Source organism: Sinocyclocheilus rhinocerous, unplaced genomic scaffold (assembly GCF_001515625.1).
Source record: "Sinocyclocheilus rhinocerous isolate Xijiao unplaced genomic scaffold, SAMN03320098_v1.1 scaffold2415, whole genome shotgun sequence".
Classification (NCBI taxonomy): Eukaryota; Metazoa; Chordata; class Actinopteri; order Cypriniformes; family Cyprinidae; genus Sinocyclocheilus; species Sinocyclocheilus rhinocerous.
In genome coordinates this window covers 10,768-25,183 of record NW_015666566.1, presented here as the reverse complement: position 1 = coordinate 25,183, position 14,416 = coordinate 10,768, and the positions used below count along the sequence as shown (strand labels likewise).

Here is a 14,416-nt window from a genome sequence, read left to right as displayed (position 1 = left end):
AAATTTTCACCAGATGTCGGTAACAACCCAAGTAATCCATACATACAAAGAAAACAATACAAAAAGTTCAGAAATTAAGTGTAATGTGTAATAAAATGGAATGACACATGGAAAAAGTATTGAACTACTGAAATTTATTTAATACTTTGTACAAAAGCCTTTGCTGGTAATGACAGCTTCAAGACGCCTCCTGTATGGAGAAACTAGTAAAAATATAAAATAGGGCTGGGCGATATAGCAAAAAAAAATTTCAACGATATAATGTTTCATATCGTTCAGTATCGATAATTATTGACAATTTTTATAACCTTTTTTAAAACAAAAAGCAATAGAAACATTTGTCTTGTCTCCCGAGGCCACAGGAGGGCGCAATGAGCAAAATAATGCAGCACATTTAAATTGTCAAAGCAAGGAAGTAACTCGTATAATGTGTATAACGTCTAAATTAACTCATAAAAATCAAATATAATTTAGTAAATTGCATAAACCATTATGAACAAAACAGCATCATGTATTTATGCATTGCTTAATCTAAAGAGCCGAAGCGCCATTCACACAGATTGCATTTAAAAACATATGAGACGCAGTGAAAAGTAATAAACATCCACAAACTCGTGACATGTTTTCTAAAAGTTTAAACTGTTTTAACTTTGCATGGCTTTCTATACATCTCTTCTGTGAGACGTGAGTGCAGCAGTCATATTTGTCTGTCTAAAAATGCGCTGAATATGCATTTTGTGTGAATGGCTTGGTTTCGGTTTTAACCTTTATCAAGATCTTCTCCGCATTGAGCTTTAAACTATGCAAAAACCTGGTGATGCCTCTGTCCACGCGCAGTATTCAAAACAAGCAACAGAAAAGGATGAAGAGCTTGACCAATCAGAGCGTTTTTTGTTTTTGCATTTAAATAATTTCCGTGTGTTCCATTTCTCTTTGGCTCTGTTTGTGTGTCCGTGAGTCTGCGCGCTGAGAAGTGTGTGTATATATATGTATATTTATGGCGGTAAAACCGCATACCGCGCTATTGAGCCACTCAAAATTACCGCAAGGGAAATTCCCTCACCGCGACAGCCCTAGTTTCTTAACCTGTTGTCCAACAAAAGAGAACATTTTAACATACCCCACAACATCAGACGATTGTTAGAAATAACTTCCGTCCTGATCTAATTTGGCTTCTTATCACAGAATGACGCAGAAATATATTCTATACTGTAATAAAAGCTATGTCGTTTAGCAATGGATTATTACTTATTAAAATACCAGAGGTGGTCGCAGTGGAGTGTTTATTGTCTTAATGTTATCTTTGAATGTCATCATTCAAAGCGTTTCTATCTTCATTTATTCAGTTACAGCTATAGCTGGATGCTTTTATCCATATTAAGGATTTCCTGGAGCGTTTTGAGCTCTATTTGTCTGTAATTCATATGTGGATTTTCTGCATGAAGGCGCCCTCAGGCTTTCAGTATGAATGAAACAGACATTACATTTGTACATTACATTGCACTAAATAATGGCCAATCCATAAAAATAATACTTCTCTCAAAAGAAATTTGAAGTAGACATATGATAATCTATGTTTTTATACAGTATACAGAAGTGTACTGGAGTTTTAATTAAAGTGTAAAGAAAACCTGTGGTTAAAAAATCGAGGTATTTATTGAACCGTGGGCTAACTGCATTGTTGCCTCCCTACCGTTTACTCTAAAATACTGTATAACAGGAATATCACAAACTGAGTGCAGACCCTGAGTACTAACCTATGAAAAATATTTAACATTAAATTTAAACATTAAAACAAAACTCATCTTGCTGCCCTAAGTCTTTGAACTGTAGTGCACCTCAGCTACAGATATTATAGTTTTATGCATCTTTTGGCATTGGATCAAAAAATATCTGCTGCTGGTTTCTTGACTCTTTTCAGTATGGCCGTCTAGTGGATTTGTGCCAGCCCATCCACAAGAAATACCAGGTCGCTGTCACCAAGGTGTTTGGCAAGAACATGAATGCTATTGTTGTCACTTCTGCGAAAGTGGCTCATGACTGCATCCGATTTCTGAAAGAAGAAAGAGCTGAACCAGAGACATTCCTTCCTATTGACTATATAGATGTAAGTGATCAGTGAAAGCCCTTCAAAATGAGTAATTATGCTTTTATTTTTATTTGCATTTTTATTTACATTATTTAGTTTCAAACTGTTTTCAACAACTTTTTATATGGTTCCATTAGTAAAGAGTGTTTTTTCCCCATATGCGCATCAGGTGCGACCTCTGAACGAGCGTCTGAGGGAAGTGCAGGGAGCCAAGTTGGTGGTGGATGTGGTTCAGTGCGCTCAAAATGCTCCTCAGCTTAAGAGGGTGATCCAATATGTGTGTGGGAACTCCTTGGTTTGCGAGACTCTGAAAGATGCCCGTCGCATTGCCTTTGACGGCCCTGAGCGCCTTCAGGTGAGTGCATGCCAGCAGATCACCAACATTTTAGGCCAATCATATTGACTGTTATTGATCCTAAACATCTATGGCATGTTACATGTGTAAAATGTCTTCTTTAGACGGTGGCTCTTGATGGCACCTTGTTTCGCAAGTCTGGGGTGATTTCAGGAGGCTCCTTGGACCTGCGCAGTAAAGCTCGACGCTGGGAGGAGAAGGATATGAACAAACTGAAGGAGGAGAAGGATCAGTTGTCGTCCGAGTTGCGTGTAAGTGTCTTGGATTACTAATAGAAATGTGTGACAGCAGATATGTAGTGAAAAATAAAAAATATTTCTCATTGCATTATGGAACAAAGTAACTGCCAGTCAGCATGTGCTGGATGTTTAATATGCAGCTGTATGGAGCAATATTTTGGACCAATGAGATTGGTTACCTTGGGGCTACCTTGAATAAAAATTCTAGATTTATAACTTTATTTTCGCTTTATTGTGATATAATGTATGCTAATGTTGTTGATTTATGTGCAGGCCCTGGTGAAGCTGAAGCGTAAGGAAGTGGATCTAAAACAGATCAGGGCTCAGTCTCAGGGAAACCAGACTCGCCTCAAATACTCCAACTCAGAACTGGACTCCATACGCAAGAAGAGCATCCCAGCTTGTCAGGCTGCAAGTCACACACTCTTTCTCTCTGTACTTTTTTTCATGACTTTTAAACCGCTCTGATACTCTTATGTAAGCCGTGTGTGTGTGTGTGTGTGTGTGTGTGTGAACTTCAGGAGATTTCCAAACTCAGAAGTGAGCTCTCCAACCTCGAGGCCCAGATTGAGATACAGACTGAGAGTGTAGAACTAAAGGATAATGAGATGAAGGCCGTCAGAGACAAAATTAATCAGGTCATTTCATTTGAGTGTAACATCATCTCTTGCAGTGTTCTATGGTAATGGAAACCTGGAAATATCAATGAGTTTTATAATTGTTTTCAAGCGCTGGAAAAATCTTTCAGTGAACGACCAGTATAGGCTTTTCAGTGATTCAAGCCAATAATGACAGCAAGGTGGCACAGATGTACACCAAATGGCTATGAAATGGTGATAATTTTACAGTATTTATTTTTGATATTTCAATATTTACTTGAAAGGATCATGTGACACTGAAAACTGGAGTAATGCCTGCTGAAAATTCAGCTTTGCCATCACAGGAATACATTACGTTATAAACATTATAAACTTGGCTCCAAATTCATATTTGGAAGTGCAATCTCTATAAAATTATAGTCAACCTTAAGTGATTATCTTTCCTTCATACATGGTTTTGTTTATTTATTTCATCTTAGTTGGAGGATGTTGTGTTTGCGTACTTCTGCGCAGAGATTGGTGTGGCCAACATCCGTGAGTATGAGCAGGATTATCTCCGAATGCAGCAGGAGCTCGAGAAGAAGCGGTAAGACCTGCATAAATAGAGCCTGCCCATATTATAGCTGTGGCCATGTGTGCATTTATACAATATAGCATGAAATATAATGCAAACTAATTCTAGCTTATTAAATCTCCTGATTGTCCAGCCTGCAGTTTGAGTCCCAGCATACCCGTCTAAGTATCCAGATAGAGTACGAACAGGCTCAGCTGGAGAAACTTGTCAAACAGATGAAGAAGATAAAAGAGACCATAGAAAAAGAGGAGAACGTTGTTATCAGCTTGAAAGAGGCAAACTCATTTATTGCACTTCATTTTCAGAGAAACAACAGGAAATTATGGGAATTGTGTTATGTTGTACTGGATATATAACATGTTTCTAACATGTTTGGGTTTTGCTGTTGATTTTTTGTACTTTTAGTATCTGTAGTACTACTGTCTGTTTCCCACATCTCCACCAGGTGGAAGACAGACTTTTGATAGCTGTGGAGGAGACGCAATCAAATCTCATCGAGCTGAACAACCAGCTGTCAGAAAAGACAACTTTAGTTAAAGATGCCAAGACAGAGCTTGACAAGACTCTTAAAGGCCTCCAGGAGAAATCCAAGTGGGCATGATAATGGTTGATCTCCAAAACAATGCTTAGACCATTGTTGATTTTATTTCTTTTATCAATCTATTTTTATTGCTTGTGTTTGTCCGAAGGGTGCTGGTGAAGATTCAGAAGGAAACAATCTGCTCTGAGGCGGCTCTGGAACAGCTGAGACTGAGCAAACACAACCTGCTGCTGGCCTGTAAGATAGACGGCCTCCCGTTGACACTGATCTCTGGAGCACTAGATGACATCAGTGACATACAGGTACAAACAGAGGGTCAAATCTACTTGAAGCAAGGCAGCACAGATTATTCCCTATTATTATTTTGTTATTCTGCTGTTAAGTGTACTCAAACTTTATTGCAGCTGGACTCGGAGTCTCAGAGCATCAGCACTCTGGACATTTATGAACGAGAGGCGCAGATGGTGTTTGATTATTCAACAATGGACAGTGGCCTTAAGGTGAAAACATGACACTAAAACTGTCACTCACAGCAGTCATTCTTTTGTGGGAGTGTTGTTTTGGATTTTATTATGTGTATGTAGGCCATCACTGAAGAGAGTGAAGTGGAAGCTGAGTTGGAGAAGCTCAAAGAGGGCGTCTCCTCTTTGGAGTCCATGATCATGATGTCCAGAGCTCCCAACCTGAAAGCTCTTGAGAAGATCAGAGAGGTGAAGGACAGCTTTCGGGAAGTCATGGATGGTAAGGGACAAATATGAAGTTGGGTCTCTTAGACTGTGATATGTCCTGTGACATACAGTTTGGCTCAACTGTGCTCAGATTCAGATAAAACAGAGTGGGAAGTTAATAGGGCTGCACGATAAATCGAAATGAAATTGCAATCGCGATAAGGCAAAAGCTGCGATAGTCATGAGCATCTTGTCAGTGAAGCACGGTTCTGTGGGTAAATCTCCATCCGAATGCCAGAGGGTGCTCTTGCGTGGAAACTCCAAATACGCCCGCAGAAGAAATCCAGGAAATCCATACCAGTGGTAGCTAAATAAAACAGAAGATTAAACTACTTTCTTTGATTCAACATGACTAATAAGCACAAGACTACAACAATATATGATTTATTTGAGTTCTTATTATAATTATTCTTATAATTTTCATTATAATAAAGTATATAATAATGCAATGCTAATCGACATAGCCTTTATCACTGCTTAGAATACTATGAAATATGTTGCGTGCCTTATTCTGTTTAAGAAGCCACATCATCTCACAGAAGGATTTATTTCAAACACTTGACTGACATTATGAAGTGAGTTTGGAGTAAAAACATGTTGCTAAATGTGGTATTTTCACATGCTCTCAGATGGAGCCGTAGTTTACTGAGAAGCTACGCAAACAGCTGTCATTATCGCAGAACGATATCTTTGATTTCATTATTGCGCGATTAAATCGTAAACGTACGATAATGAACGCGATATTGCGTAGCTTGTCAGTGAACTGCAGCTCTGTGTAGTAAACGCTGCTCCATCTGAAAGCATGTGCTGGAGATTTACTACTAATCACAGAACCGGCTTTACTAACAATATGCGCATGACTATTGCATTCGATTAATCTTGCAGCTCTAGAAGTTAATGACAAATCAATCTAAAATTTGACCTAAAACTAAACATTTTCTCAGTTGCAGTGTTGTAATTATTTGACCTTTTGTAGGGTAGAACAGACTTGTTTAATTTTTTAATTATGCTTATTATAATAAAAAAAAAAAGTAGTTTGTCTTTTATATTTTGAAGTAGTAAACTAAAGTAGTAGTTTACTACTTCAAAATATAAATAGTAATTGCATTCCACCCCCATTTAGCAAGTGTTTTATAATAAAAAATTATATATTTGGGGAGTGGGAAGATTTTGGTTCAGGGTTAACAATTGTTAACTATAATAACCATGATTTCAGCTTAAGTTTGTTGTTGTAACTTCCATCGACATAAAACCATGATCATGTTTGTGTGCTTTTACCCCTTAATAACCATAAACCCTCTATAAATCAGCATTTGAGACCAGCACACACACCACTAAGAAATGCAGTCAGGAGTTTGAGCAAGTGAAGTCCAAACGCTTCCATCTCTTCAGCCAGTGCTTTGAACACGTGTCTGTCATCATCGACCAGATCTACAAGAAACTCTGCAGGAACACCAGCGCTCAGGTTCATACTTGACTCTTACTCATTCATTCAGTAGCTTGTTCATTCATTTTATTGTTGTATCACACTTTGTTTGTATGCACCTGTTTTTTAGGCTATTCTAAGTGCTGAGAATCCAAATGAGCCCTACCTGGATGGCATCAACTATAACTGTGTGGCTCCTGGGAAACGTTTCATGGCCATGGACAACCTGTCAGGAGGAGAGAAGGCCATCGCCGCTCTCGCTTTGGTCTTTGCCATTCACAGGTGAACAACCACTTAAACCCATTGACAGATTTCTTGTAAAGTAATATCTGACTATAAATAGATATGTATTTGCTGTTGGAGAAAACTGTAAAGATCATCTTCGTTTAATTTTTAGCTTTCGTCCTGCCCCGTTTTTTGTGCTGGATGAGGTGGATGCCGCCCTGGACAACACAAATATTGGCAAGGTAAGACGAGCCTCAATATTTAAAAAAGCGCTGTTCTGATATACTCTATCTGCCATGATGGAGAGACATTGGTTTCCATGCAGGTTACAGGATTTTTCCGGATGATGTCCAGAGAGAGCTGCCAGATCATTGTGATCTCCCTGAAGGAGGAGTTCTACTCGCGGGCCGACGCTCTTCTTGGAGTCTATTCAATGGTATACACATCCACACATTCTTGCTCTGTATCACATCAATCTCATCACTCAAACTCAATTCAGAAACCCCATAAAATCAAAGTTTTGAGACTAGGTGGTCCATGTCTGTTACCTTTGAGGTCATTTATATAGTAGTGGACTCATAAAACAAAATTCATATAAAAATGTACCATGTTTTGACACATTAACAGTGTCAGTCAAAACTTACTGTTGTCAGTATTTACAATATTTTTGACCCTGGACCACAAAAGTCTTAAGTCGCTTGGGTATATTTATAGCAAAAGCCAAAAATACATTGTATGGGTCAAAATTATACATTTTTCTTTTATGGCAAAAATCATTAGGATATTAAGTAAAGATCTTGTTCCATGAAGACATTTTGTAAATTTCCTACCATTAATATATATAAAAATTTAATTTTTGATTGGTAATATGCATTGCTAAGAACTTCATTTGGACAACTTTAAAGGCGATTTTCTCAATATTTAGATTTTTTTTTTTTTTTTGCACCCTTTAGATTCCAGATTATCAAATAGTTGTATCTCGGCCAAAAATTGTCCTATCCTAATAAAACATGCATCAATGGGAAGCTTATTTATTCAGCTTTCATGTGATGTATAAACCTCAATTCTGAAAAATTGACCCTTATGACAGGTTTTGTGGTCCAGGGTCACATTTGTCAAAGATTTGGACACACCTGCTCATTCTACACAGTTTTCCATATTTTGTAATAATAGAGAACTATTAAACTATATAATTACCATTCAGTTTGTGTTAGTTTATGACCAAAATGACAAACAACAGCAACAACACAAATCAAAATACACATTGCAGTTCAAATGTTTGGTTTGGTAAGATTTTTTTTAAAATGTTTTTGAGGGAAGTCTTTTATGCTCAAAAAGTCTGCATTTATTTGATCAAAAAGTACAGTAAAAACTGTAATATTGTGAAATTACAATTTAATATGCAGGTTTTCTATTTTGATGTATTTTTAAATATAATTTATTCCTGTGGCAAAGCTGAATTTTCAGCAGCCATTACTCATCCTTTTTTGTTTCAGGACTCATTGAAAAGTTGCAAGTTCAAAGGAACATAATTTTTTAAAAATAGAAATCTTTTGTAATATTATAAATGTCTTTATTTTAATGTTTTATCAATTTGATGTGCCCTTGCTAAATACAATTTTTAATGCCTCAAAACATACTTACCCCCAAACTTTTGAAAGGTATTGTATGAACTCCTTCAAAACTAAAAAAAAAAAAAATCCAACAAAATATTAACATATTGGAAATAATATTTTATTAGCAAGTTTATTTAAAAGTCTAAAGGGGTCGTTTTTGATTCATTTTATTTAGATCTTAGTTGTCTCATTTGTCATGCTTTTTTTTTTTTTGCTGCTTGTGGTCACAGTTTGATGAGTGCATGTTTAGCCGCCTGCTCACCCTGGACCTCACACCATACCCACTCAATGAGGAGAACGCCACAGACAGAGAGAAGGACAAATGATGGGTGGACGGCTGATAATGAAGGATAAAATATTCGTTGTTAAAGTTAAAATCATTTAAAATATCTAAAAGATTTAATGTTGAACTGTTAAATTTAATTACTTAAAGATCTCATCATTTAACAAGTTTGAGCTGTTTTTACATTGTTTTGTATTGACATTTGAATGTTTAAGAGGTTGTTCTGTGATGCAACTTGAAAAGTGTTTTATGTTAAAGCAGTTTTATGTGTTATTGTTAAATGCCAGTTTACATTTGTTCAATGTGGAAAGTGATTTTAATACAGTTTTACTGTTTGCATTTGTGAAGGTTTCTGTCATTCTTTATTAGTAGCTGTACGCATAGGTGTCTCTCTGTCACTAGGGTGGGGTTTCAGCAAAACGTCAGCCTCTGTTATTCTATTCTCTCTTTCTTTGTCCCTGCTTCTCTTCTTGTCTCCTGAAATATAAAGCTTTGCTTTCCTTAGCAACTCCAATGGCATCTTACACCGTGGTCATTGTCCCTCTCAGGAACAATCCTACCAGTCTGGATGCATTGCGTTTCTTCCTCTGGGTTAGTTTGTTTTTTCTTGTTTGCTTATTTGTAATGTGTTTTGTTTCTTTTAGTTGAAGTGTTTCAAATATACTGTAACTGAATGTTGTTAGATGAACTAAACGCATTCACATTGTTTAGAAAGGGTGACAAGCATAAATTCAGTCATGTATGTACCGCAGTTTAAATGGTATATTAAGTTTGTAATCTCTAATTTTAAAACTAGAGTAAAATTTGCACAAGTATTTCTTCCAAACCAACTATTCTCATATTCACAGATGTCAACTATCACAGTTCGTCACGACATTCCTGTCCAGCTCTGAGGGGAATATTCAAAGTTCACAGCTACTTAACACACACACTGTGATCTATTTTTATTTTGTTTACTCTACACAATGCAATTGTGAAATTTTTTTTTTTTTGAGGCAGCTATGGAAACAAACACCAATATTGTCGCTAACTTTTGTAAATGTAAGAGCATAACTAAACGCATTCACATTGTTTAGAAAGGGTGACAAGCATAAATTCAGTCATGTATGTACCGCAGTTTAAATGGTATATTAAGTTTGTAATCTCTAATTTTAAAACTAGAGTAAAATTTGCACAAGTATTTCTTCCAAACCAACTATTCTCATATTCACAGATGTCAACTATCACAGTTCGTCACGACATTCCTGTCCAGCTCTGAGAGGAATATTCAAAGTTCACAGCTACTTAACACACACACTGTGATCTATTTTTATTTTGTTTACACAATGCAATTGTGAACATTTTTTTTTTTTGAGGCAGCTATGGAAACAAACACCAATATTGTCGCTGATAATCATGCAAAAACTTTAACTTTTTTAAATGTAAGAGCATGAGTTTTATTTGCAGGTGAAGACGCTGAAGGACTTGGAGAGGGAAAAGGATCTTCTGTGGATGGGATTGCAGGCTTTAGAGCAGGTGCGAGAGAAGTTATGTTCCAACCTAGATAATTACATGGAAGTGCAAGACAAATTCAACAAAGGAGAGATGAAAAAAGTGAGTTTTGTGTATCAACTTGTTTTTTTTATACCTACTTTGTGTTTAAATGTATTTTCTATGCATCAGGTGTTTCCAGACACCTCCACCCTACTGTTGGCTCAGATTCACAGAGTGAACAGGACCTTGAGGAATCTATTGTGTGACTCCAGGAATCCCACTGTTCCTGCAACAGAAGGTTATTCCTTTAACAATACTGTGCACCAAATTCCTGTAAAAACATTTAGGTCACTTTTCATTGTCACTTTTAAGTGGCAAAACCATTGAATTTTGTGTATTGAAAGCGGTTTACATTTTTGTCAGGTACTGAAGGCCACCGGCCCTCTCCTGCCTGTTCAGAAGAAAGTGCTTGTTTTTGATCAGCTATTTGTTTTGATGTTCTGTTCTGTACTGCATTTTCCTGTATTTTGTGCTTGCAGAATGTATTCTGCACTGAGTGGATTGAAATAATCATTTTATGTGCAATAAAGGAAACTTTCCAAAACGAATGGTATACAACTAGCACACTGCTTTGAATGTTTTATTCAAGAATTTAATGCACTTGACTTGACCTTCCATTTCCAGAGGAATGAATTAACTGAATAAATCAACCACTAGTTTTTGGTACTATTGGATTAAAAATGCAAAACACTTATATTTATTTTTGCAATGATAACTTTATACATGCAAAGAAATGAGATCATGTGAGAACACTAGCATGTGTGTTTATATATATATGATTATTTCTTCACATACACTGGCTGTCAGAAGTTGGGAGTAATTAAGATTATTTTAGGTTAATTGTAAAAGAATTTTAATGAAAAAGGAATTAATATCATTCAGAAGGGTGTACTGAATCATCAAAAATTATAGCAAAGACATTCAATTTAGTAAAAAATAAATAAATTCAAATAAATGCTGTTCTTAAGAAATTCTTATTCATTAAACAATTCTGAAAAAATATATCATGGTTTCCACAAAATATTAAGCAGTAAAAACAGTTTTCAGCATTGACAGCAATAAGAACCATTATGGTCACTGGGAGTGTTCCTGTTTGTAATGGTGTGTGGCCACTTCCCAGAAACCAATGACCTGCAGATGATTTAATACAACATCTGGACTGAGCCTGGCTTGTAAGATAGTAAGATGGCATTCATCACAACCAAGAAGACCAGTTGTAATTCTGAATCGAACAAAATAGATTAAAGAAAAAAGGGGAAAAGTGGCTTGAATTTTTCAGGCTCAGCAAGTGCAGGAACAACCTACTCCACCAGAATATGAGAGAAGCGCTGATAGTAAATCAGTCAAATCTACAGCTGTGTGCATCAAGAACTCTATTGTTTTCCATTAATAAGGACTCTAGGGGAAATCAGAATGTGCCATGAATTACCATAAGCAAAAATCCACATCCAAATCCAATTTAAATTGGATTAAGGCTGTTTTTTTAAACACAGATGAAACCAAGTGGACAGTTGCTACCATCAGCCAGAAAAGAAAACGGAGTTCACACAGCGCTCAGGTGTACAATCTCTATGAAAATACACCCTAACATCCAGCAGCAGCACAGCAGAGTACCTTCAGTCTGTTAGTGATGATGAGGAAGACGAGGGGCTGGAAAGAAAGAAGAAGAGGACGGATAGTGTAAAGGAGGCATCCTCTTTGTTTTTCTTTGACCAGAAAAGCAGCCCAGGTCAAGGTCAGGCTCAGCAAGTGCAGGAGCAGGCTGATGTGCCGTTATACTGGAGAGAAATCACATATCCTTGTTGAGAATAAGCCTAACCTTAATCAAAAATGGCCCTAACTGAAGAAACATTTGGTATTTTCCACTTTAGAGCAAAGTCTTCTTCAGGACATTAACTGTGCTTTAGCGGTCGGAGGTCTTCAAGAGCCTCATTCCAGTCAACCTGTAAATAATCAGAACATTTTGAGCTGGAATAAAGTCGGCCGATTGCTCGGGAGGGAGGATTCGGCGCTGTCTATGAAGGGAAACGCTTGGAAAACGGCCTTGAGGTATCGTGATTTTATCTTGAATATTTAGCTAGCAAATTCTTTGATCTCACTCCGTCCATTTCAAGTCCTCTTGGTGTATGTTTTGTCCACTATCTAGTGCACTTGACATGTCTAAAATGAAATTGTAACCATTTTTTTGTTATTGAACAGGTGGCAAAAGAAGACGAGGAACATGGTCTGCATCAGCATTGTAAGTAGACTACTTTTTTCACAGATTTAAATTGTAAACAGTTTATCCAAGACTGGACTGGATCCATATTTAGTATAACGCTTCCATCTAACAATCCTAAAAATAATCTTTCTTCTAGCCTGGTGCTCCTGCACCTCTTCCATTAGAGGTCGGCCTGTTGCTCCTGGTTAATAAGGATCCTAAAGTTCCTCAGGTCATTGAGCTGCTGGACTGGCAGGACCAGCCTTGTTTGTAATGGTGTGTGGCCACTTCCCAGAAACCAATGACCTGCAGATGATTTAATACAACATCTGGACTGAGCCTGGCTTGTAAGATAGTAAGATGGCATTCATCACAACCAAGAAGACCAGTTGTAATTCTGAATCGAACAAAATAGATTAAAGAAAAAAGGGGAAAAGTGGCTTGAATTTTTCAGGCTCAGCAAGTGCAGGAACAACCTACTCCACCAGAATATGAGAGAAGCGCTGATAGTAAATCAGTCAAATCTACAGCTCTGTGCATCAAGAAGAACTCTACAGCATTTCTACCTAAATATGGGTTTCCATTAATAAGGACTCTAGGGGAAATCAGAATGTGTCATGAATTACCATAAGCAAAAATCCACACCATCACACATGATATCCAAATCCAATTTAAGTTGGATTAAGGCTGTGAACTGATTTTTTAAACAGATGAAACCAAGTGGACAGTTGCTACCATCAGCCAGAAAAGAAAACGGAGTTCACACAGCGCTCAGGTGTACAACAAGTTGGGAGTAATTAAGATTATTTTAGGTTAATTGTAAAAGAATTTTAATGAAAAAGGAATTAATATCATTAAGAAGGGTGTACTGAATCATCAAAAATTATAGCAAAGACATTAAATTCTTCAAGAGCCTCATTCCAGTCAACCTGTAAATAATCAGAACATTTTGAGCTGGAATAAAGTCGGCCGATTGCTCGGGAGGGAGGATTCAGCGCTGTCTATGAAGAGAAACGCTTGGAAAACGGCCTTGAGGTATCGTGATTTTATCTTGAATATTTAGCTAGCAAATTCTTTTATCTCACTCCGTCCATTTCAAGTCCTCTTGGTGTATGTTTTGTCCACTATCTAGTGCACTTGACATGTCTAAAATTTAATTGTAACCATTTTTTTGTTATTGAACAGGTGGCAAAAGAAGACGAGGAACATGGTCTGCATCAACATTGTAAGTAGACTACTTTTTTCACAGATTTAAATTGTAAACAGTTTATCCAAGGCTGGACTGGATCCATATTTAGTATAACGCTTCCATCTAACAATCCTAAAAATGATCTTTCTTCTAGCCTGGTGATCCTGCACCTCTTCCATTAGAGGTCGGCCTGTTACTCCTGGTTAATAAGGATCCTAAAGTTCCTCAGGTCATTGAGCTGCTGGACTGGCAGGACCAGCCTGACCAATACATCATGGTCCTGGAATGTCCCCCACCTTGTGAGGATTTGTTTGATTATGTTGAGCGTTGTGCTGGTACCCTCAATGAGGATGTAGCGCGGCTGGTCATGTGGCAGGCAACGTACTCCGCATACATGTGCTGTGGAGTGTTTCACCGTGACATCAAGCTGGACAACCTCTTGATCAATCCCAAAACCCTTGAAGTCAAGCTGATCGACTTCGGATGTGGGGATCTGATGAGGGGAAACTGGCTAGGACATCTTCTGGAGTATGTATTATTAATAAAATGTGTAGTTTAAGATTCTAGTGATGAATTAAACCATATCCGACTATTTTGAAGCTCACTTATAAAAAAAAAAAAAAGTATTTCCTTCAGGCACAGCAGAGTATTTTCTCCTGAGTATGACTAGGAGGGCAGGTACTACGGGAACCCTGCTACTGTATGGTCACTGGGAGAGCTCCTGTTTGTAAAGGTGTGTGGACACTATCCCAAAAACAAGGACCTGCTGGAGATAGGTTGGGGCGAATGGTTTGAGCCTGGCAAGATGGCATTCATCAC

The 14,416-nt window shown here is 37.4% G+C and overlaps 3 protein-coding genes across 4 annotated transcripts in view; all 3 read left to right on the top strand.

Moving 5' to 3' along the window:
- Positions 1–8,724, top strand: part of smc1b (structural maintenance of chromosomes 1B) — a 19,970-nt gene extending 11,246 nt beyond the window's left edge. For both annotated transcript variants that reach the window (XM_016544206.1, XM_016544207.1), the window contains exons 10-25: positions 1,922–2,107; positions 2,259–2,444; positions 2,549–2,695; positions 2,957–3,094; positions 3,205–3,321; positions 3,762–3,868; positions 3,990–4,131; positions 4,302–4,447; positions 4,546–4,699; positions 4,802–4,897; positions 4,982–5,138; positions 6,436–6,590; positions 6,682–6,833; positions 6,949–7,018; positions 7,102–7,212; positions 8,623–8,724. In XM_016544206.1, the coding sequence (XP_016399692.1) occupies positions 1,922–2,107; positions 2,259–2,444; positions 2,549–2,695; positions 2,957–3,094; positions 3,205–3,321; positions 3,762–3,868; positions 3,990–4,131; positions 4,302–4,447; positions 4,546–4,699; positions 4,802–4,897; positions 4,982–5,138; positions 6,436–6,590; positions 6,682–6,833; positions 6,949–7,018; positions 7,102–7,212; positions 8,623–8,718 (2,160 nt within the window). In that variant the 3' untranslated portion in view covers positions 8,719–8,724. The remainder of the gene's footprint in view (positions 1–1,921; positions 2,108–2,258; positions 2,445–2,548; positions 2,696–2,956; positions 3,095–3,204; positions 3,322–3,761; positions 3,869–3,989; positions 4,132–4,301; positions 4,448–4,545; positions 4,700–4,801; positions 4,898–4,981; positions 5,139–6,435; positions 6,591–6,681; positions 6,834–6,948; positions 7,019–7,101; positions 7,213–8,622) is intronic.
- A 464-nt stretch (positions 8,725–9,188) lies between these two features.
- LOC107732805 (suppressor APC domain-containing protein 1-like) lies at positions 9,189–10,627 on the top strand. Its single transcript, XM_016544219.1, has 4 exons — positions 9,189–9,266; positions 10,122–10,268; positions 10,338–10,446; positions 10,572–10,627. Exons 1-4 carry the CDS (start codon positions 9,189–9,191, stop codon positions 10,625–10,627), a joined length of 390 nt encoding a protein of 129 aa, XP_016399705.1.
- A 1,802-nt stretch (positions 10,628–12,429) lies between these two features.
- On the top strand, positions 12,430–14,156 carry LOC107732780 (serine/threonine-protein kinase pim-1-like). The gene is made up of 4 exons (XM_016544197.1): positions 12,430–12,447; positions 12,566–12,678; positions 13,594–13,633; positions 13,752–14,156. Exons 1-4 carry the CDS (start codon positions 12,430–12,432, stop codon positions 14,154–14,156), a joined length of 576 nt encoding a protein of 191 aa, XP_016399683.1.
- The last annotated feature ends 260 nt before the right edge of the window (positions 14,157–14,416 follow it).

Bases quoted from the DNA above. Each gene is read 5' to 3' on its own strand.
- LOC107732805 (XM_016544219.1), top strand. From the start codon at position 9,189: ATGGCATCTTACACCGTGGTCATTGTCCCTCTCAGGAACAATCCTACC. The intron at 9,267-10,121 runs GTTAGTTTGTTT...TTTTATTTGCAG, and splicing joins CATTGCGTTTCTTCCTCTGG to GTGAAGACGCTGAAGGACTT. The intron at 10,269-10,337 runs GTGAGTTTTGTG...TCTATGCATCAG, and splicing joins ACAAAGGAGAGATGAAAAAA to GTGTTTCCAGACACCTCCAC.
- LOC107732780 (XM_016544197.1), top strand. The intron at 12,679-13,593 runs GTAATGGTGTGT...GTTATTGAACAG, and splicing joins TGGCAGGACCAGCCTTGTTT to GTGGCAAAAGAAGACGAGGA. The intron at 13,634-13,751 runs GTAAGTAGACTA...TCTTTCTTCTAG, and splicing joins ACATGGTCTGCATCAACATT to CCTGGTGATCCTGCACCTCT.